This window comes from Hipposideros armiger, unplaced genomic scaffold, assembly GCF_001890085.2.
Source record: "Hipposideros armiger isolate ML-2016 unplaced genomic scaffold, ASM189008v1 scaffold_318, whole genome shotgun sequence".
Lineage (NCBI taxonomy): Eukaryota > Metazoa > Chordata > Mammalia > Chiroptera > Hipposideridae > Hipposideros > Hipposideros armiger.
Genome location: NW_017731668.1, coordinates 866,555 through 890,072, shown reverse-complemented (window position 1 = coordinate 890,072; position 23,518 = coordinate 866,555). Strand labels below are relative to the sequence as shown.

Sequence of the window (23,518 nt, the reverse complement as noted above, 5' to 3'; positions counted from 1 at the left end):
TGTCTGTTCCCCTTCCCCAATTCCCCAATAAAATCTTTAAAAAAAAAAAAAAAAGCAACGTAAAATCAGAACCGAATCTGACAGCTATGTTCCATCTAGATTTAGTCACATTTAGAATTTGGCTGGGATGTTAGCCAAAAGAGATTTGCTATAGTTTCATGAGATAAAATTATGGCATGAATCATCATCTCTCTAGTCTATTCAAGCAAAGATTTTTTTCAAAGGATTTTTAAAAAACAAACAGTTCATAATTTGATGTATATGTGTTTCTGCAATATGATTCTTTAATTTCAAACAGTATGGTGGAGAGGGCATGCATTATCTAAAGTTACATGTTTGGGTTTATCAGATGAGAACTAAATGAAGGACGGCAAAAACACATTTGTTTTTTCTATTTAAAAGGAGGCAGAGGTTCTATTTGAAAAGAGGATTGACATTTTCCAGGCTAAACTATTATTTATAGTATGTAGAACATAGAAATACAGATATCTTTATGAGCAATGATTTTAAAAATATTATAGTTTTTGACAAAAGACAAATGCTTAATGAAATGTTGGAAGAGTTCATACTGAGATCATCATCTAATACTGCAACCATAAAACATTCGAGTCCAACCTTAGAATTCCTGACATTTGCTATGGAGATGAAAATGTGGGTTTTAAAAGAGTAGTCTAGTAAGAATGTATCAGGGTAACCAGGTGTTTTGGTTTTTTTGTTTGTTTTTTTCATTTACACCGCAGTTTTTGGTTGGTAAGCTTTCAAAATAAGCCAAATCAATTATTAATCTTTAACATTATCGTAAACTCTAGGTGTTAGCATCTGGCATTCTACTGGTGGTAACTTAGTGCCCATAACAATCATTTTAAGGGCCGGCCGAGTGGCATGTTGGTTAGGAGTTGGCTTAGGACACCAACTCTGAGCAGCAGGGCCCCAGTTCGGATCCCACATGAGGGCCAGTGACACTGCTCTCTACAGCTAAGATGGTGAACAACAGCTTGACCTGGAGCTGGGCTGCCATGAGTCGATGGCATAGGCTACAGGGGAGCTGCAGTAGGCTGCCATAAGCTACCATGAGTGGCTAGCAGCCGGCCTGAGTGGCCAGCAGCTGGCATGAGCTGCCAAGAGTCGTGGTGAGTGGCCGTCCAGTGGCCAGTGACCAATCTGCCTTACCCGGGAAGAGCGCAATGATCACAATGCCAACATGGGCCAGTGAAGCGATGTCCTCCACAACTAGACTGAAGAACAAAATGCAGCAACTTGTCTGTTACCCTCCCCCAATTCCCCAACTTAAAAAAAAAAAAAAGAAAAGAAAAAGTATTAGAGCTCTTTTCTGGTTTCTGTGTCGAGGAAATATGAGTAGCAGTCTCCCGTAATACCGCTTCTGACTCTTGGGAGGATTAAATTAGAAAATACATTTAAGAGCTTAGAATAGTATTTGGTACATAGTAAGCATTTACCACAGGATATATGTTATCAGTAGCAGTAGCTGTGTATAGAAAATGATGACATAATATGTAGTTATATGCAAATAAATTAAGGGCATACTGGTTTAGAATTTACTCACCTAAAATTTAGTGAAAACATTTTATATTTCCTAATCAACAAAAATATAATTTCTGAAAAATACCCAATGCACTATTAATATTTAGTGAGCATTCAATATTACATTACATAATTACTGCCCATTAAGCATAGGAAAGAAAATAAGCTTAAAATGTTATGCATAATACATAAAGTAGTGCTTATTATTATCATACATTTTATTGTTTAAAATTTTCCCCTAATTCAGAGGTTCCCTGGAAAAAAACCTTCCATTGTAGATTATTAGTGTGTTAAACCACATTACAACACAGCTTGTTAGTACCTAGATTTGTATACTTACGTCAAAGCATTTCCACTGAAAATTATATCTTGTCCTAAAACATCTTATTATTATTTTGTTTAAACTATGGGTTAAATAATGTTTCCCTGAAAAAAAAACATTATAGTCTTAGACTAAAAGAAGCATTAATTTTCCTCATCAACACCAGGATTTCTGTATATTTGCATTTAATAAGGCAATTAATTTCCAACATACCATGACAGTATAAGTGGCATCATTGTTTTTACAGATTTGTATAAGTTCTGAATTATTAATCATTAGTTCTATAGGATAACTTCATAAAATCTGGTCTTAAAAAAATAAAACCCCTTTTCAATATTCTGCATATTTTACATACATTGTTTTCTCTCATAAATTCTCACTGTATTAATATACATTCAGCCCCATTTTCCATCTCATCTTTATAGTCTAAAATGGATGCTTTCATGTCCAGAGAAAAAAGAATAAACGAGTGGAAGGAAGAGGGATTAAAAAATGCAGTTTCCAAAACTCTGAGAATTAGTAAGTAAAGGTGGGAGAGCAGGATGGCATGAAAAAGAGGTGAAAGAAAACCACTGAGTCCAATCTAGTGTCTATCTTAATCTGTTTCCATGTCTGACTGCAAACTTTGGAATTGTCTTTGGGCTACAGTTAGAAGACTCAAGTGGATTGGATAGCTAAGATAACTCATTTGCACAGATATCAGCAGACATGTTGATGCTTGTTGTCTGCTAGGAGCTCAGCTAGAACTTTTAATGAGTGGATGTGTGCCTACTCATTCTCCATATGGCCTGTTTTTTGCAGCACGAAGGCTGGGCTCCCAAGTGGAGTTTCATAGTAAGTACTAAGTGTCCCCAGAATAAGCATTTCAAAAGGCCAGGTGGAAGCTTCAAAACTTATGTTCTAACCTTGGAATTCCTAGGATATCACTTCCAATGCATTCTATTGACCAAGCAAGTCACTAAATTCAGCCTTAACCAACTGCAAGTCTGAAAAAAAAAAATTTCAAGAAATGAAAATCATTGTGAAAAAAGCAAACAAAAAAACTCAATGCAAGGGTTTCACAGAATTTTTGACAAAGTTTAAGAAACAGTTAGTGATCTAGAAGATAGAACTGGAAGAGAATATCCAGAATATAAAATCCCAAAGATAATAAAAGGTACTTTTAAAGAGACAATGAAAATCAGAAGATAATGAAATCATTTTTTCAATGAGCTGGAAGAAAACATTACCAAACTAAAATTCTATACTGTCAGTGTAAGAAACATTCAAACCTGTAGCGAATTTTTATGAGTTTATTGGAGCCAAACCAAGGACATGCTGGGGAGGAAGAATTCAAGTGCTCCAGAGAATAACAGTTTTGCAATTTCTTTTATGCATTTGAGACTAAGGAGGGGAAGTAAGGAAAATTACATGAAGGTGGGAGAAAGCAAGACAGGGATTGGATTGCAGGACAGTTAAGATTATGTGTTATCTTGAGGGTGGTTATGGCTTATTTCATAACTGTATTAACTTACATGCGAAAAAACAATCGATAGGTCTTGCTTAAGACAAAGATAAAATCTTTTACTAAAACCTTATATGCCTACAGCATGACTACTCACCATTACCTGCCCATTTAAGATTTTTTTTTTTTTAAAGATTTTTATTGGGGAATTGGGGGAAGGGGAACAGACAAGTTGCTGTTGTTTTGTTCTTCAGTCTAGTTGTGGAGGACGTTGCTTCACTGGCCCAAGTTGGCACCATCATTGCGCTCTTCCCTGGCGAGGCAGATCAGTCGCCGGCTTTTGGACCGCCGCTCACTGCGGTTGCTGGCTGCTCACGCTGGCTGCTGGCTACACACGGTAGCCCATGGCAACCCACTGCCACAGGGGTTGCAGCCTACGCCGTCACTGGCGACTCACGGCAGCCCAGCTCCAGGTTGAGCTGTTGTTCAGCATCTTAGCTGTGGAGGGCAGTGTCACTGGCCCTCATATGTGGGATCCGAACTGGGGCCCTCTGGCGTCCCAAGCCAGTTCTTAACCATGGTGCCACTCGGCCGGCCCCTATTTAAGATTTTATGGTTTATTACAATACTGCTGTTTTGTCCACAATACCTAGCGAAAAGATTTCTTCTATAAGACATAAAAAGCACAAGCAATGAAAGAAAAAAATCAATAAATTGGACTTCACTAAAATTATACATTTTACCCTTCAAAAGACATACTAAGAAGGTAAAAAGACAAACCACAGACCGGAAAATATTTCTAAATCATATATTCAATAAGGGACTTGTATCCATAATATGTAAAGAGCCCATACTACTCAATGATAAGACAAAAAATGTGCAAAAGATTTGAACAGACATTTCAGTAAAAAATGATATGAATGGTCAATACATGAAAAGATGTTCACTATCATTAATTAGGAAAATGCAAATTAAAATCATAATGATATAACACTTCACACCCACAAAAATGGCTGTAATAGAAAAGACAGTAACAAGTGTTGTTGAAGATGTAGAGAAACTGGAACCCTCATACATTGCTAGCAGGAATGTAAAGTGGTGCAGCAACTTTGGAAATAGTTTTCAGTTTATTAAAGTATTAAACATAGATTTACCATAAAACACAGCAATTCTGCTTTTAAGTATTTACCCCCTCCAGATGAAAATATATGTTCTCACAAACTTGTAAACAGATGATCATAGAAGCCTTCTTTATAATAGCCAAAAGAGTGGAAATAATTCAAATGTCCATCAAGTGGCAAATGGATAAACAAAATGTAGTGCAAACATGAAATGGACTATTTGTCAACATAAAAAATGAAGTACTGATACATGTTACAGTATAGATGAACCTCAAAAACATTATGCTAAATGAAAGAAGGCAGACACAAAAGACCACATTTTATATGATCCTATGTATATGAAATTTCTAGAAAAGGCAAAACTATAGAGATAAAAAGCAGATCAGTGGTTGCCTGGGACTAAGGATGGGAAAGGTAGTAACTACAAATTGGCCACAAGATTTTTTTGGGAGGAGTGCAAAGGGCTATTATTTTCATATGTATTATAGCTACATATATTATAAACTTAACAAGTGTTAAAGTTATTGCTTTACATAATAGTATGTCTTTTAAAGAATTTAAGAGGAGAAAAATATATTTATATTTTTACTGGAAATTTACCATTTCCTGTACTTCATTTCTTCCCATGATTTGAGTTACCATCTATGTAATAATTTCCTTTCTCCAATATAGTTCCATCCTGTCCACCTTCCTCTGTGCTATTGTCATATACATGCATATATATATATAATATATATTATATATATTGTATATATTATATACACTAGTCCGCCCCTTATCCATGGCTTCCCTATCTTTGGTTTTAGTTACCTGCAATGAACCCCATGGTTCTAAAATATTAAATGAAAAATTTCAGAAATAAACAATTCCTAAGTTTTAAATTCTGTACCGTTCTGGGAAGTGAGAAAATCTCATGCTGTCTCATTCTGTCCTGCCCAAGACATGAAGCATCCTTTTGTCCAGCACATCTGTATATGCCAGTTAGTAGTCACTTAGTAGCTGTCTCGATTATCAGATTGACTGTCATGGTATTGTAGTGCTTGTATTCAAGTAACCCTTATTTTACTTCATAATGGCCTCAAAGTGCAAGAGTAGTGATGCTGGCAATTTGGATATGTCAATGAGAAGCCTTAAAGTGCTTTAACTGAAAAGCTATGTATGTATAGGAAAAAACCAATATGAGTTCTGTGGAACATAGCTAGGAGGCAATTGCAGTAATTCTATTATATTGGGTCTTCAGAAAAGTCATAACGTATTTTGTCTATGTTTTTCAAAGGTCATTTATTTATATAAAGAACAAAGATCAATCAATGATATATTGCCAGTTTTGCTAGATAACCTTTTGCCATCTTTCAGTGAGCCTCAAAGATTCCTCGTTCATAGAAGGACCTGTCTTTATTTGTGAAAAACTGAAGAAGGTGTTGATTTACAGCCTCATCTGAATTGAATGTTATACCATGCAAGGAGTTTTGAAGAGCACGAAAAGAGTGGAAGTCTGACGGCACAAGGTCAGGCGAGTATGGTGCGTGTGGCAACACATCCCATCCAAGCTCCAATAATTTTTTTGTTTTGTTTTGTTTTGTTTTGTTTTTTAGCTGAGCCATCCTGCCACCTGTTGGCAGCTCAGCAGCAACTCAGCTTGGGCCAGGCATCGAACCGCTGTTGCTCAGAGCTCGCACTCTTGCGCGAGCTCTTAACCAACTGAGCCACTCGGCCGGCACTCTAAGCTCCAATAATTTTTGATGGGTGATCAAATTTGTGTGTGGTCTTGCGTTGTTGCAATGGAACACACTCCTTTACAATTAACAAGCTCTGGACGTTTCTGGATGATGGATTCATTCAAACTGTCCAATTGCCCACAGTAGACATTCAAATTGATTGTTTAGTTCCTTGATACGAGCTCAAAAAACATAACACCTTTAAAATCCCACCACACTGAGAGCATAACCTTCCTCTGATGAATGTCTGCTTTCGATGTTGTTTGAGGCGAATCATCACGTTGGGACCAAGACCGTTCGTGCACCACATTGTTGTAAACAATCCACTTCTCATCACCAGTTATCAAAAAAGGATCCTTTTCTTCACGTTTAATGAGCATATTGCAGATGTTTATACGCACTGTCAAATGAACTTCTTTGAGTTCATGCGGAACCCAAATATCGAGCTTGCTTACGAATCCCAGCTTCTTCAGGTGGCCGTGAACGCTTGAATGATGGATGTTCAATGTTTCTGCAATCTCTCATGTCGTGTAACATGGATTTGACTCAATCAATGACTTTATTTTGTCGTCATCAACCTTGGTGGGACTCCCTGACCAAGGAGCGCTGTTGAGATCAAAATGACCAGCACGGAATTTCATGAACCATCATTGGCACTGAGGTTCTTGTAGAGCATTGTCACCGTAAACTTTACGCAACTTTTCACAAGCTTGATGTGTGTTCTTTCCTTTATGGAAGTAAAACAGTAAAATATGGCAAAAATGCAGAGTTTGGTCTTCCATCTTCAACTTGTAAAATCTCCAAAACTCTCCCAAATCAGTTTTTTTTAGAATGAAGGTAGAACTGTCAGCTGTCAAATGACATAGCAATAACATAGATGCGAATGAGTCTAGTACTTCCAAAAATGAACCAGTGGGCCAGCCGAGTGGCTCAGTTGGTTAAAAGTTGGCCTAAGAGTGCGAGCAACAGGGCCGCCAGTTCGATTCCCACATGGGCCAGTGACAGTGCACCCGAGCTGAGATGTCGCTGAGCTGCCATCAGGTGGCAGGATGGCTCAGCTGGTGTAACAACAAGATTTTCTGTTTGGTGGTGGGCTACACCCACCCGCAACTAAGACTGAACTCGTCACCTTGAGCTGAGCTGCTGCCCGGTTGGCTCAGTGCATAGAGCGTGTGCTCTTAACAACAAGGCTGCTGGTTCAACTCCCACATGGGATTGTGGCTACGCCCACCCGCAACTAAGATTGTAACACAGCACCTTGAGCTTAGAGGTCACGGGCTGCCGATGGGCAGCCAGGTGGCGACTGGCGCCCACCGCAACGAAGACTGAAGAACAACTTGGCTGGTCCCCTTCCCCAATACTATTCCCCTCCCCTAGTTCCCCAAAATCTTAAAAAAAAAAAAAGAAAAAGAAAAAATGAACTAGTGCCACCTGTTGCAAACACGCGTCATGACTTGTCCGAAGATCCAATAGATGATGGTGTCCTGAGCCAAGGTAATAGCAGTGGACTAACTCTGTATGTCTGAATATATTTTAAAGATAGAGTTGACAGCTTATTACTTGGATGTGGGGTATAAGAAAATACAAAGAAACAAGGATAACACCAAGATTTTTTGGCCTGAGCTAAAGGATGGAGTTAACATTAAGAAATGGCCGGCTGGCCGAGTGGCTCGGCTGGTTAAGAGCTCGCTTGGGAGCGCCAGCTCTGAGCAGCAGGGCTGCGGTTTGGATCCCACATGAGGGCCAGTGACGCTTGCCCTCTACAGCTAAGATGATGAACAACAGCTCGACCTGGAGCTGGGCTGCTGTGAGTCGCCGGCGACGGTGTGGGCTGCAGTGGGCTGCTGTGAGCTACGTGAGTGGCTGGCAGCCAGCGTGAGCGGCTGGTAGCCTGTGTGAGCTACCGGGAGCCACTGTGAGTGGCCGACCAATGACTGGTGACCGATTGCCTCACCCGGGATGAACACAATGATCATACCAACATGGGCCAGTGAAGTGACGTCCTCCACAACTAGACTGAAGAACAATTCAGCAATTTGTCTACCTGTCTGTTCCCCTTCCCCGATTCCCCAACTCTGTTCCCCTCCCCCTAATTCCCCAATAAAAAATCTTAAAAAAAAAAAAAAAAAGAAATGGAAAAGGCTGTGGGTATAGCCAATTTGGAAGACTACTTCAATTTGGACAGATAAATTTGAGGTCTATGAGACTTCCAAGTGGAGATTATTTTAAAAATTTAAAGAACGCATAATACATTTAATCTTCTAAGCTTTACCTTTCAAATTTGCTGGCTCTTCCAAAGAATATTTCTATCTCAGAAAAATCATTAAGAAAGAACAGTTCTAAGACAAATTTTTATTCATATGTAAATATGAAATATAATCCACCTTCCCGTTGATAAGGCAGTAATATAGAGTACTCATTGAGAGAAGCATCATAGCACAGTGTATAGATTCTAGAGCCTGATTTAAATCCTTGTGCTTGACTGTGTGACTTTGCGTATATTACTTCACCTCTCTGTGCCTTAATTCTATCATCTATATAATGATGAAAATAATGCCTACCTAAAAGGAATTAAGTTAATTTATATCTGTAGTGTTTTTAGAACAGCACTTGATGCATAGTGCTAAACTGGTGATACAAATTCTTTCATATAATTTGCTAAAAGCTTATGTGTTTAATGTGTTTTGAGTACACTCATAAACCCCTAACCAAACTATACCATTTCCTTATAAAGATTATGTGTTTCACATAAAGCCATGCATCTGAAAAGATGTTCTGAGAAAAAATGCAACTCTCCCAGAAAGAACTCTGCTTAAGACCACATTCTATAAAAGTTGTTATAGTTCTGGTCGGCTTACTCTAGATACCAGATCTTAACTGAAATTAATTGTTTCTATCTATAACAGCACCTAAGGATTCTCAAAATTTGGATCTTATAAAAGCAATTTTTAAAATAATTGATAGTAGGTAAACCCATTCTGTGGATTTACAGTTTGGCCTCTGACTGCAATTGCTTACATTATTACTTTAAGTAACAGTGCTTATCAAGCTGCTTTTTCTGGGAGGTGGTTTACCCTCTTTCTGTATTTCTGCAAAGTGCGAAAATTGTTTATTATGGGACATGGTTTCTTTTTGTTTGTTGCTGCATCTCTATTTACTCTGTGCATCTTGCTCAACTGCCTCAGTGTTGTCTTTGACAATGATGAAAGGAGAGCTTAAAATTCTTTTGACAGGGCAAGTAGTTTACACATTGACTCCGAACTGAAAATAGATGCCACACTGTATAGGAACATCTTAGTCTTATGTGGGTTGGGTGGGACTTACCCTACTCATCTTCAGGCCTGGGGATGGTGACACAGGCCTGGCCAATTAGGGCTTGTCTTGGGACTTTTGCTGGAACCATTGGGGAAGAGGGCTTCTCATTATTAGGACTCCTAGCTTTAGAGATACGGGTGGTCATCTCTGCTATCACATAAAGCTGTTGGAAAATGAAGGTAGTACAGAGGAAAGGAGTGGTAAGAGACAAAGAAAAATAGACTTCTAATTAATTTTAAACCATTCATCCATTTATGAAGCTGAATGTCTTGGTTACGTGATCCGATGACTCTTCCTGTCACCTTTTAAAATTATGCTTTCACTCTATAAATGACTGAGTCTAAATTACTGATTTATCTATGGTATATTCTATGTAAAGTTTTCAAGTACTGTACTTCTTTAGATGGGGTAGCTAAGGTTTTACTATTTATACATTTTAATGCCTAAATATTCCATGATCACTATTGTGTGCCACATATACACACACTTATGGAATATAAAACAAAAAAAATGAATTAACATTTAATACTTATAAATATGTCCTACTGTGGCCATCACTGACTTTCATGATCCCTGAAAATTATAATTGGCAGTTTCAGAATAGGCATCTAGTCAGAAAAGCAGGTAAGTAAATAAATGATTGAAGAAGGGAAAAAAACATAACTTATATCCAGCAAGACAAGTATTCTGATTGACAAATGCTTTCATATTAGAAAGCACCAAGTTTATTACAGGTCCACAATCTCTTTCTCTGAAATCCATGGGGCCAGATAGATTTTTAAAGCCAGAATTCCTCAGCTCCTCTAAGCTTCTTTTTTGGGGATCTGGGCATTTGGGTCTGTATTATGTTGGAGGCTTTCCTCAAATGTTTGATGATGCTTATCTGACTGTTCATATTTAAATGTATTCATATAAACTTTTCTCTATTTTATGGCAAAATTTTTCCCCAAGTTTTTTGCTTTAAACTTGGCAAATTAATGGGTGGAACACAAAAAGTAGAAAGTAGAGTCCTGCATTTAATTGTCTGGTTTCCTCATTGAAATCTGAAAGATTCTTTGCTGGCTAGTGGTTAATAATTTCACTGCTTTTGTAGTTTTTAAAATGAAATACTTTCATTGCTTTTAGTTAAAAAAACAACTAAGAAATGGATGTTCTTTTTTAAGAGCATTCAAACAGTATAGAAATACACAAAGTAGAAATTTAAAGGCTCCATAATCTTATTCCCATATAACTATCTGCAGAAGGTATGAGAAGATTTAGTCATAAATAAAATTATAATATATGAAAAAATGAGGCTACTATTAACTCTAGGAAAAACGTAATTACAGTACACTTGTTAGCTTAGAGGTGAACAGTATTTATATGGTCATAAAACAAAAACAATACAGATTTAACCAAAAATTTTAACAGCCATATTGAAAAGGTGGAAGAGGGCAGTGGGGAGTATAGGAGATTGGCAAATCCTCTTTTATCCCTTTATGAATTAAGTAGCAAAAAAATATGTATTTTATTTAGTAAAATATATGACATATGAAAAGAAACAGCCTTTTAAAGTTACTTTATATTTTATGGAGAATTACAACGTATCTAGATTAGGATAAAACTGAAAGAAAGAAGGTGACGAAACATCCCTATTTAAAAACAAATTCTCTTGAAAAATTAGTAAGAAATCATTCAACTTTTTCAGTTTTTATAAAGTTTTTGTTTTAAAGAGGAAATTTATTTTAAAAGTCCTCTTGTAAAGCAATCAGACATGAATAAACTTTTTAAATGAACTCTCAAATCTTTTTAGTATCTATCTTTTTTCTTGGGATGACAATAGCATTACTACGATAGTATTAGGTTTTCTTTTTTATCCAAATAAACTGTTTCCAAGATTAATGGTTATTAGCAAATCTTGATTTTTATTGCTCTGCTAAGACAAGATAGAAACATGATACTTTAAAACTTCTTTTCAATTTCCTCTGAACTATTTTATAGTAAAAAATTATTTGGTACTAAGTATTCTTATGCTTAATTCTAAAAGTAATCTTTAGTCCTAACTAAACTTGGTACTCCAAGATTAAAAAAAAAAGTTAAATGATATTTACATAATAAATACAATTTTAATCACTAAGTTCCTCCTCATCACTGAAATACGTGCTTTTCTTTATCCTTGGGCGTCTAGAATCATCTGATGTTGAGGGACCCCCTGAACTGGGTTTCCATTTGTTTTGTTCTTCTTCAATTTTGGCTTGCTGTGAATCAGAAAACAAAACAAAACCAGGAACCTGTTTAGTGTTATTTATGGGACATTAACTCAAAACAATGCAAAAACATGGCACAAGGGTCAACACTCCCTACCCTCCCAGTCTATGCAAACAATTCTACTCCAGGCACAAGGAATGAAGCCTACTTTCCAACCTGATGGAGGTAGGAATGTTATACAAAATACGACATTAGTTAACGAAAAGGAAAAATAAACTAACATATACATTTATCAAATACATTAAAACAAAATATCTGGTTATGTAAAAATTAGGAGACTGTGTACCGTTCAAAACTGTTTTACATATTTGTATCAGGGACTTTAACGGTCAAAAATACTGGGGGTGCCAAAACAATGTATACACATTTTAAGAAAGGAAAAAACTGTATTAAAATTGTAATACTCAATATACACCAATAATAAAAGATGAATACAAGCCATGTGTATACATTTTTTTGGGAATCCCAGTATGTTTTTGGTTTTGTTTTGAAGCGAAGCTTCTTTTAAAATAATATCATTGCCGGGGGCTGGCCGAGTGGCTCAGTTGGTAAAGAGCTTGCTCAGGAGTGTGACCTCTGAGCAACAGTGCCACCGGTTTGATTCCCGAGCTGAGCTGCCAACAGGTGGCAGGATGGCTCAGCTAAAAAAATAAAATAAATAAAAAAATAATATCGTTACCTTAATGAAATCTTTTCTTTAGAGATAAGCTCACTTTAATGAAATATTGGGTTGTTGGAAAAGTCATGACGCATTTTTGCAACGAAAAACATAGAAAAAATATGTCATGACTTTTCCAACAACCCAACAGCTCTGCTCAATTCTATAATGAAAACAAATTAAGATACTGAAAGTGTGATGCGGTCCTTAAAGTCTAGAAAGAATGGGAACTTTTCCATTATACTCTTCTTAAGACCCTAGAGAAGTAGCCTGTCTCCTAAAGTGAAGGAGGTAAAGGGGAAAGACAGGTGGCTGGAGGAATAAAGAAAGCAATAATGAAACTCTTAACCCAGGCAGCTACGGCACGGTGCCTTTCGAAGAACTTTATAGTACCTGGAAAGCTATGGCCTGACTGAGGCTGTCAAGAGCAGGATCTTCCCCTTCATCTTCACTTTCTTCTACTTCTTCACTAAATTAAAAAAAAAACAAAAATCAGAAAGCGCTTAACCAATAGTATAAGGATAGAAGCAACACAATATATTTAGCAAGAGTGGATATACATACATTTCTTCCTCTGGTTCAGGCATTTTCTTTTTTTTCTTTTTCTCTTTTTTCTTTGGAGGTTCACGTTCTCCAAGCATATTTTTAGGACAGGCATAACTTAAGTGTCCACTCTCCTTTTGTTTCCCATTGAAAAGGAAAGGAAAAATACTGTATTTGTTGTGTCATTAACAGAAACTTGCCTGGTACCCTAAGACTAAAAGATTTTAGAGCTTAAAAAATAATTGCCACACAAGGAACACACATGAATAAATTAATAAAACCCATTACTTTAATATTTAGAAGGAGATATGATATTATAACTCTTAATAAAGCTATTTTAATAATGCGTACTTTAGTAGTTCACTAGGAGTAAAAGTATTCTTTTTACAAACATTTTAAATCTCAAGATTCAAGATATAAAACAATTCAAAATTTAAATGGACTATGTACCTTAAATGAAAAATTTTAAGTTATTATTTGATAAAATTGGGACAAAACCATTCCTAACTTCCAAGATGTTCTTAACATTCTGTTTTAAAAACAAATGGAAAATTTCCTTACTTTTCCTATTAATTTCATTTTTTTCCTTTTATCTAGACTGTACTTGCATTGTCCAATTATGGTATCCAAGAGTCATGATCCTCTCATGGTTACTGAAATTCTGAGTTGATATGCACTGTAAGGGGAAAATACACACATCTCTCCCTTCCTGTTTTTTTTTTTTTTCCTTTTTAAATAAAACCCTGGACTCTGGAACACAGTTTCTGAAACATTAACTTAAGAGGCCTTCTTTCCTTTTTCCTTCCCTTCCCTTTCCCCTTTCCTTTCCCTTTCCTTCCTTCCTTCTCTTTTCCTCCCTCCCTCCCTTCTGTTTTTTCATCTATTTATTTTGCGGGGGTGGGTGAGTTAGGGAATGGCAGGGGGGAAGGACCCCAATTCATTTCCTTGTATCTTCCACATGATTTTGTAGCCAGGACAATGTCTCTTAGTAATCCTCTCCCCGGCTCTCCATTACTGCCTCTAGACCCTGTTTTTTTATATAAAGTATTTTATATAGCCATGTGGATGAAAAAAGGGGTTCTGTGGAAAGTAACCTCAGGTAATGTGATCATAAAATCCTAACTGGGCAGGTCATAGTGGGTATTCATGCCCCAGGTATGTAACTTCTTTAGTAAAAGGTTATCTTTGCCTTAAGCAAGTCCTGTCCGTTGTTTCTGTGCTTCTAGGTTAGCACACCTTTAAAATGCCTTTTCAGACCCTTCTTTCTAATACATGACCATACTTTCGGACCTCTCCTTCTAAAGTGTAAGAGCACATAATCTTAACTACCTTTTAATTCAATTCCCACACATTCTCTCCTTATTTTAAATGTATTAGAGAACTGCAAAACTGTTATTCTCTGGAGCATCTGAGATCTTGCTCACCAGCATGACCTCAGTTTAGCTCAACTAAATTCTTATAAAAAACTTCTCTACAGGTTTGGAGGTTTCTTACGTCAACAGCATTTGGAAACTGACAACAATGAGACCCAGACTGAAATTCTCTTGGCATCATTATGGGCCTCGTGCAAAATTGTTCTGTGGCTATATATCTCTCTTAATCACCCAAAATTTAAATGGATAACAATAGATGATGAGAACTAGATAAGAAAATGTGGGGATAGTTCAGTCACAAAACATTAGCAATACTAACAGGAAAAAACAAGCAAACAACGTTTAAAACACAATATTCCATGGAGGACAGGTCATGTAATATGTTTACACTGGATTGTGATGCTTAACCATTGGCAAAATATTACAGTAACAGGCAATATCCTATTAACACAAATATCTATGAGTTGCCATAATCTTTCAAGACAATGATGTAAGTAATTAGTCAATACTTTTTAATCTAACAATTTGCGAAGATTTAGAAACTGGAGAAAATATCACTCCCTATTACTCAGCTCAGATTATCTTTATATATTTCAATTGAGTTTACTTAGATGAGTCTAGAGTCCCAAAGTAAACAACTTTCATAACCTGGTTTTAGCCAGCCAGACATTTTGGAGAGCACAAATAAAACACTGATGTGAAAAATACCTTAAACTATGAAAAATTACATTAAGTTTTAGGTATACTCACCCCACATTCATAACACTTAGATTTATCAAAGTAGTTTCGTCTTCGGATGAACTCAGCTGCTCTTCCATTGTCAATAGCAATACTTGCTTTTATCACTCTACCAAATAACTAAATCAGAGAAAAATGTAAATGCAGAAAAATGTATTTCATTGAAACCTAAAACTATAGTTGTCAGAATCTAGTGATATCCTCACATTTTTGGCCTAGATGAGCACAAAGGCTTTTTGGTTAAAAACCTTATTGGGAATGAATGGCTTACCTGTTTGTTGTTTATTGCCCTGGTACAGTTTTGTGCAGAGTCTTTATCCAAAAATAAAATAAATGCAACCCCTTTACTCTTCCTGGTATCTTTATCTTTCATTATAGTAACCCTTAAAGCATAAACAAATGGACAGTTAAAAATAACGAGGCAGCAATAAATGAAACAGATGTTAACAACTTGGAAAACTCAAGTGTTGCATTCATAAAGGGTTAATAAAACATTTACAGAGTAAGATAATTCAATACATTTGACAGTTCTCTCTTCAAAGTCATGGGATATCAAGAAGAACGAAAATGAGAAAGTGTGATAGTGATTTAACAATAGTGAATACAAGTATGATTAGAAGTATCTGATAAGTCAAACTTTAATCAGAGGCTGAAGGATGAAGAGATTAGAGACAAGGAATTTCAAAGAGTAAGCATAATTCCTCTTCTCTACTAACTCTCTCACCCTGCAGAAAACAAAACTTCTACACAAATAGTAAAATCACTTATTTTTTTCTAGGTTTTAGAATCTAACTATATTTTTAATATTCTTTTAAAGAATCTCCAGCTCTGTGGTTCTCAGCCAAACCACCCAAGGTACCTAAGTGATAGGGATGGTGACAAGAGCACAGAACCTGCTCTTTCTCCTGACCCCTTAAACATCCCTTTACTCATCATTTGTCATTAAACATAGTTTAAAAACAATGTTCAAAAGGGCTTTAGAGAAATGGCTGATTCCAAGGCTGGGTAGGTACAAGGGGAACTAATCTCTTTAACTGGAAATACTTTCTCCTCTTTTTTGCTAGTCTCTACTGAAATCTATTTATGTATAAACAGTGCCTCATCTCCCATATTTTAATATAAACTCCTTTAAGGTTGTCTCTGTAATCTCTACTAAGCCTACCTAAATATGTTAAAACAGAAAGATAGATATAAACGGAAAGTAGTTTCTCAAAATAATGCATCTATTTGTTTATTCATGTGGTCACTTAGTCACTCCATTAGCTGTAAACTGGCACTAAACACTGATAATATAAAGGCAGAAGGACAATATCACTCATTTAAAATTATTTAATGGATTCCTCGTGTTCTTAGGATAAAAACCAAATTTCTTGTAACATGGCCAACAAGCAAAATTAGGAACCTGCTTCCATCTCTGGACGCATTTTGGGCTTTCTCCCTCTTGTTCACTCGTCTCTAGTCACATTGGCCTTCTTTGTGTTTCATGATCTCGCTTGACTTTCTCTTGCCACAGAGCTTTGGTACAAGCTATTTCCTCTACCTGAAATGTTCTTTCCATTCTTTTTGCCGAATTAACTCTTATTCAGACTTTAGGTTTCAAATCAAAGCATACTGATTTAGGCAAATCTACCCTGACTCTCTAGGCTAGGTATTCCCTCTTCAGGTATTCCCTATTTTTAGGTGATTATGATTTTATGTCTCTAACATCATAGCATTCTCATGGATTATAATTATATATATTTCTATGGTAATTCATTCAGAGATTCTGAGAAGAAGAAAACCATGAAACGGTAATGGTATGGTTAAGGGAGTAGTCTGTGGAATCAAACTGTTGGATTTAAATCTTGCCTCCACCACTAACTAGCAATGTAATTTTAGGCTTACTGTGTGCTTCAGTTTTGTCATTTATAATATCAGGATAATAATAATATTTACTTAAAGGGTACTTGTCAGGATTTAATGATATAATGTATATAAAAAGATTAGAGTAGTAACTAGCGTATTTCTGTGCTCCTTGTTACATGTCATTAGTGTTTTGATTGAAAATGACACTGTTTGATATTCTGAAGACCCAAAAATTTACCTAGAAGCAGCATTTTTGATGATTTTTAATAAAGAAGTGATTTTTAAGGAAGTTAACCTCAGGATGCAAATGAACTTCAACTGTTTAACATCCATTTATCAAAAGTTAAAAGTAAAACTGGTCAAGATACATATGCTCTAAATTCTTGGGATTTTAAGTCTGATTTAAAATTTAAACCAGTATATTGGTTATAAAATAATTAGAGTGATAGTATCTTGCTTTTACTTCATTGTCCCATAATATAGTTGCTTGGTTGATTTACATAGCGGATTAAATATGAGAACCTCAAGGTCCCTTTATCCTTTCTTTACTCTCAGTCCAAATTGATATTATCATCCCTACCATTTCTTTGTTTCCAGTCTTTTCAATGATATCTAAATTTTATGAAGGCAGAGAATATATTTTCTATTATCAGCCTCATAGAACTCTGCATACCATATGCATTAAAATGTTACGTTCTACATTCTAATCTACATTATAAGAATATTCTAAATATAATTTACATTTGTTTGACAAATGATTATTTATAGTATACTTGATAATGTACCTTCTAGTAACCAAAATATATAACCAGAGCCTTTAATTTATGTCTTATATTGGATAACAGAATCAGTTTTAGTTCTTAGTAACATGGTAAGAAATTGTATTGCTTAAATAAATTATGATATATAAATGAATACCATGAAATTATTAAATATAAGGATGTATCTTTATAGTACATAAAATGATATTTATTTTTGAAATGATATTTATGATACAATGTTAAGTTAAAAAAGGCAATCAAATTGCATGTATAAAATTGTGTATTTAAAAACATTGTCCATCCATGTTTACATACATAGAAAAATGAGTGAAATATGCATAAAATGTTAACAGGAGTATTTTTATTTTCTTTGTTTTATAAAAAATATTAAATCTATTTCCATTAAAAAACAGAGAACTAAATTCAGATAAATTTTTAAATGAAGTTTCAAAATTTGCTGTGAATACTTACTTTACAACTTTGCCATACTTGGAAAATATCTGAAACAAAATACAATAGTAATTTACAATTTAATTTAAAATCATAAAAAAAAACCAACATTCAAATTTCAGGTTGTATACACTGACCACATTCTTTGTTATAGTTTATGAAAAACTTTAGCTTTTATAAGGCAGGCCCTAGAAGATATATTTTTTTAGTGACTAGAATAATATCGTTTTTTTGTTGTTGTTGCTGGAGTCACAGTATCTGCCTCATTTCCTAAAATGCATAGAGAGAGAAAAAAACCCACTTCATGTGTGCTATGTGTGGTAGATGGAAAGCATACACATTGCACAGCTGCTGTGCTTCCGTGGTATATCCATGGCAACTATCAACCCCATCATAGCTCCAGAGAAACCTTGTGCTTCAAATATCAATGTTGTGCAATATCACTACTCCTAGCCAACCCCCATCCCATCAAGCAATCACTGTTTCAGAAGACACGTAAACTGCTTATAAAAAACAAAACATAAATGCTTCTATAATGAAAAATCCATTCCCATCCGTCTCCTTCTTCTGCCCACCCTTAATATGTTGGTGGAACTTTGTAGTCGGTCCTTTCTTCTCTTTTACTTCTACCTCTTCACCTTAAGCAATCTCAACTATTCTGTTTTCAAAAGCCACTATCTGTATATTAACAGTTCTTATTTATTTTATGTATAATGCTTCTTAGAAAAGTCTTTTTAGAATACATTAATAATCAATAATAATAAATTTTGAGTTCTATGATTAACTGTACAATGCTGGAAAGTAGTATAACTGGATTGCAATGTTAGCCACACTGAATTCTGAAGACCAGTAACCGACAGCTTTCCATACGAGTATAACATTTTCTATTGGCTTCTCATTTCACTCAAAGTCCTTACCATTATCTGCGTAGGCCCCATAAGAAACCCCTGCATGGGCTTACTCTGACTGCCCATCTTCTTGTTTCCACTTGATTTACTCTGTGCCTAAAAGGCTTGTCCCCTAGACATCTGCACAACTGTCTCTTACTTCCTTCGGCTCTTGATTCAAAAGTCACCTTCTCACAAGACCACCGTGTAAAGTTTCACCTCCAATCCCAACCTAACATTTAATAACCCTCCTTTCCTGCTTTATTGTTTTCTCCTTAGCAACTAACATCTTGGCATTAATTTAGTATCTAACAAATAACATCACTTGATTTTTTTTTATATTGCACGCTATTTCTCTATTTTGTTACAATGTGAGTACCAAGAGGGATTTTGATCTTTTTGTTCACTGATGTGTTCCTAAGACCTGTAAGAGTGCTGAGCATACAGCAAGAAATGTCTCTATTTTGTAACAAGGAAGGAAGTGAAAGTTCATTTTCTCCTCTGTTCTTTGATGCTCAAGGTGTATCTTAAGTAATTAATGAAGTACAATATATCATCTATGCAGCATCTCTCTACTTAATATCTACCCAAAGGAGCAGAGAGAAGAGGGCACAGTTGGAAGAAAGGATTCATGTCATTCCTTCCAGTTTCTCTCAACCACTCATCTGCAGGACAAGCGCTGCAGGAACTTTTATTCTCTGTAAGGTAAACAGGTGAAAGAATATGTCGGAAGGGACTTTTTTCCTCCTCAACCATCCCTATCCTGAATTGAAAACAAAATTCACTTAACTGTTAAGTTTCTGTCACATAGGTAAATTAAGATATACTTTAAGAATTTGAGGATTTGGAAAGGATATTTGTTTCCATCAGCCCTTTCCTCCAAAACTTCCACCCCTCTACCAATTTGAAAAGCCAAGTAAGCAAGCAGGAAAAATCAGCGTATCACAAGTTGCTGCCACTTCATTATGCTAGCTGCTCTTCTGTGTTTATAAAGAACTTGTTATTCTCTACAAAAGCACTGCAACTTCTCTTTGGAAATTATGAGTGTCTATTTTTTTTTTCAGTTACTCATGTTTGCAATAGAGGTCTTTGGTATAAGGCCTCTATTTGGTATAAGACCAATAGAAGACTAATGGCTTAAGTGCATTGTAATGTACGTATTAAGAATTTTTGCCAAGGGAAACTGTTTGCTTAAACTATACCTGTTTCTCAAATAAAGAATTCAGAAGATAACAGTACTAATACTAAAACTTAACTTACCCGGTATAAGTCATTGTTGGTCAGGGAAAAAGGCAAGTTGGATACATACACTGTGCTTTTACTTGGGGCCAATCCACCACTCATATCTAAAAAGAAAAACAAACAGACCCAGAAGCAATCTAAGCCAGGCATTCCTCATTCTAGGTAAAACCAATACAGGCAATCACTGATTTAATTATGCCAGATTATTCATATACCTTCCTTACTTCTCAGTAATAGTTAAAAACAATGATTCCAGCTGGGTGAATTAAGGAATTCCTTTTCTCTAGACACCACTAAAAAGTTTTCTGGTCCTTTCAAGTGGATTCTTCACAGTAATCCTTTCAGTGCTCTTCTATGATGTGAACCGAGAGATGAGTTTTAAACAGATGAAGGGAAAACTCTGAGGTTATTCTTAACCTTCCCTAAGGCTAAGAGCGAGAAAGGGCTTTCAAATATGCATACCATGCCTAGATACATCACAAAGAGCCTGGGACCTTAGAAGAAACTTAGCCATTGGTAATCACTAATACTATGTATGGTTGGGTATCTTTTTTAGTTGTCTTAATATTTTTCTCTGGGGTTAAGAGGAAATTTTAGCCCCACATTTTGATGTACATAAAGCTCTTTCAAATCACTAATTTTGCAGATTATTGCAAAACTATAAAATGATACATTTTATATATGAATAGGCTTCAATGCCTTGAAGGATACTGGCCTGTGTACGTATTTTTAAGCTTACAAATCTAATCTGTAATCAATTTTCATACCGAATTTTACAAAGTCAGAAAATTATATCTGGCTCAACCAAGTTCCAATTTTCGATTTAAAAAGCGTGTGTGGTATGTATTTAAGATGGGGGTATGGACAATCACAAGTGGCAAAATATTGATTCTCAGGCGTGCCAATTCGCGAAGCAATGGGAGAAAACTGCTTGATACTTGAGATGCTTCTTTTTGGGAATTAGACAACTTCAGAGACTCAACATCGATAGGTCGCTTTTGAGAAATTTTCCCATTTGAAATGCTATACGTTAGCCGTTCTGGTGAGAACTGCGAGGGCAGCCAACTGTAAAGGTTCTGGAATAAAACGGGTGGCAGGAGAAAGGACACACCGTTTTGGTGGCCGGCTCTGGGGAAGAGCCCGCAGGTGGAAAGGCCGCAGCTCAGGAGGCGTTTACCTTCAGGCGGGCCGGGCCCAGGAGATCAGAAGAGCGCGCGCAAACCCTCGGCTCATTTGGTGCTCAACCACGACTACTCCTCAGCCCTGGCAGCGGCTTTGGCATCACGAGTGCCGGGAGGGGTCAGGCGCCGCAGACGAGAAAGCATAGGCAGCAATGTCTCTTCCGGGCTCTCCTTAGACCCAGGCCCGGCAGGCGGGCCCAGAGGCGGGCGCTTCTGGTGACGTCTTTTCGCGCGCCGGAAGTGCTTTCGTGGAGAGCGGCGACGAGCAGACCATCACATTTACGGAGTCTCCGCGTAGTCCGGCGTTGGTGAGCGCGTTTTACCTTTGCGACAGGTGGACGGGGACAGGCGCGAGGGAGGACTAGCGGGGGTGGCGGCGGGAGGGCATTTTCCGAGGCGGCGACTTGGGAGTCTCCCGCTGTATTTGAATCGTGCAGCTGTTTTGCCCCCGCGGTTGAGGGTGGAGAGATGCCGTAGTTTGGAATAAAGGAAAGTGTTAAGTCTGAAATAAAGGTTCACTTCTCTTGAGCGCCTCAATGTGCAAAAAGAAGTCTAAACTAGGTAACTTCAATGACTCCGTATCAGTTAGGAAGTCGGTAAATTTACGGAATGTGTTTGACGTACCCAGTTCGGTATTAGGCACTTTGAGAGCTACCAAAAAAAAAAAAAAGAAAGAAAGAAAAAAGTGTAATGCAGGCCTTTTGCTGGTGTGTATCTTAATCTAGTTGGGGAGAGAAGGTCGACTTGGGGAGACTTGGATTCAGGAATGACTCATCTAGAGCATTGGTATGGACAACTGTTAAACTTTTTGATACCGTTTTTCTTCCTGTAAATCTGTAATGGGCACACACTCCTTTTTTTCTAAGAGGCTGTATACGGGCCCGTCATTCCTACAGAAAAATCAGAAAATAATGCAAGGTAGTTTATACTTAACTTCTACCCACCAGCACACACAGACCAGTCCTCTAACCACTCCATGGGAGCCTGCGTGCCAGCAGCCTGGAACCCAGAGCCTATCCTGGAGCCTGCACAATCAATCCAGACTGAAGCCGATGTCTTCTAGAGAGACGGACGTGCAATCCAACCAGGGTGCAGCTGGATTTTGAGAGGCCTGAATGCCTCGGCGTCCGTCAGGGGACCGCTGGGACTATTCTCTTGGCAAACTTGTGGCCAGCCCAAACTACCATGCTCCACATCCCTGTTATCCTTGGTTACCGCCCAAGATGTAAGCCCCTTTGGTCTTCTATGCTACTACCCTCATTCCCATGCTGCTTTGTGCTTCCCCTCCCTTGATTTAGGCTATTACTGCTTCTCCCCCCCCCCCACCTTTTCCTCCACATTGCTCACCCCTCAACACAGCTGTGCTCTCAGAAACTCTAGTCCCTGCTTAACAAACTCTTACATTTTCAACCACTTGATGGAAATTCTCTTTCATCACCTGACCTTGACTAACACTTGGCTTTTGCCTCCAGCCCTTTCAGGTCAGCCTCTCTCTGACACCTGCATTTAAGGTTGGGTGATGGCAGTAGCTATAATGAACTGATTTGACTTCCTCAAAATACTTTTGTCTCCCCGCAGCCTTTGCAAAGGTTCTTTTCTCTTTCTGTGGTATTTATTTCCCTGACCTCTCTCTTGATCCTTCTCGTGCCTGCTAAAGATCATTTTAGCTGTCACTTTCTTTGAGGGGTATTCCCTAACTTCCCATAGACAGAGCTAGGTACCCTAGCCATGTGCTAAATGCTCTCTCCTTTCCTCATCATAGCACTTATCACATATACCTTAATTGCTTATCTCTTTGCCTTTTCTACTAAGCTAGACAGTGGGGGGGAGGTATTGTATTTGTTTTATTTTTGTAACTTTGTTGCCTAAAAGGCAGTCAGGTATTCTTTTTTTTTAAAGATTTTATTGGGGAATTGGGGGAGGGGAACAGCGCTGGGGAATCAGGGGAAGGGGAACAGACAAGTTGCTGTCATCTTGTTCTTCAGTCTAGTTGTGGAGGACGTTGCTTCACTGGCCCAAGTTGGCACCATCATTGCGTTCTTCCCAGAGGAGGCAGATCAGTCGCCGGCTCTGGACGGCGGCTGCTGGCCACTCACGCTGGCTGCCGGCTACACATGGTAGCTTATGGCAG

The 23,518-nt window shown here is 37.2% G+C and overlaps 3 protein-coding genes across 14 annotated transcripts in view; 1 reads left to right on the top strand and 2 right to left on the bottom strand.

Moving 5' to 3' along the window:
* The window catches only part of LOC109392181 (protein ZBED8-like), a 28,662-nt gene extending 23,407 nt beyond the window's left edge, over positions 1 to 5,255 (bottom strand). The window contains 1 exon segment of the mRNA XM_019660423.1: positions 5,240 to 5,255. Coding sequence (XP_019515968.1) covers positions 5,240 to 5,255 — 16 coding nt within the window.
* Positions 1 to 21,608, bottom strand: part of ZCRB1 (zinc finger CCHC-type and RNA binding motif containing 1) — a 30,104-nt gene extending 8,496 nt beyond the window's left edge. Inside the window, exons 1-9 of one of the 4 annotated variants that reach the window (XR_002126008.1) lie at positions 21,384 to 21,608; positions 20,225 to 20,310; positions 18,099 to 18,127; positions 15,293 to 15,404; positions 15,034 to 15,141; positions 12,932 to 13,044; positions 12,761 to 12,836; positions 11,553 to 11,699; positions 9,472 to 9,625 (exon numbers count right to left, since the gene is read on the bottom strand). Coding sequence is in view for 3 of the 4 variants with exons in the window: in XM_019660435.1 (XP_019515980.1) it covers positions 11,568 to 11,699; positions 12,761 to 12,836; positions 12,932 to 13,044; positions 15,034 to 15,141; positions 15,293 to 15,404; positions 18,099 to 18,127; positions 20,225 to 20,308 (654 nt within the window). In the remaining variant the exon portion in view is untranslated. Of the gene's footprint in view, positions 1 to 8,270; positions 9,626 to 10,803; positions 11,700 to 12,760; positions 12,837 to 12,931; positions 13,045 to 15,033; positions 15,142 to 15,292; positions 15,405 to 18,098; positions 18,128 to 20,224; positions 20,311 to 21,317 lie in introns of those variants that run through there. The other 3 variants (XM_019660435.1, XM_019660436.1, XM_019660434.1) reach the window with 3 other exon arrangements.
* Positions 21,609 to 21,620: 12 nt separating this feature from the next.
* Positions 21,621 to 23,518, top strand: part of PPHLN1 (periphilin 1) — a 134,584-nt gene continuing 132,686 nt past the window's right edge. For 7 of the 9 annotated variants that reach the window (XM_019660433.1, XM_019660431.1, XM_019660428.1 and 4 more), the window contains exons 1-2: positions 21,643 to 21,695; positions 22,335 to 22,612. In XM_019660433.1, coding sequence (XP_019515978.1) covers positions 22,573 to 22,612 — 40 coding nt within the window. In that variant the 5' untranslated portion in view covers positions 21,643 to 21,695; positions 22,335 to 22,572. Of the gene's footprint in view, positions 21,696 to 22,334; positions 22,613 to 23,518 lie in introns of all 9 variants that reach the window. The other 2 variants (XM_019660429.1, XM_019660426.1) reach the window with 2 other exon arrangements.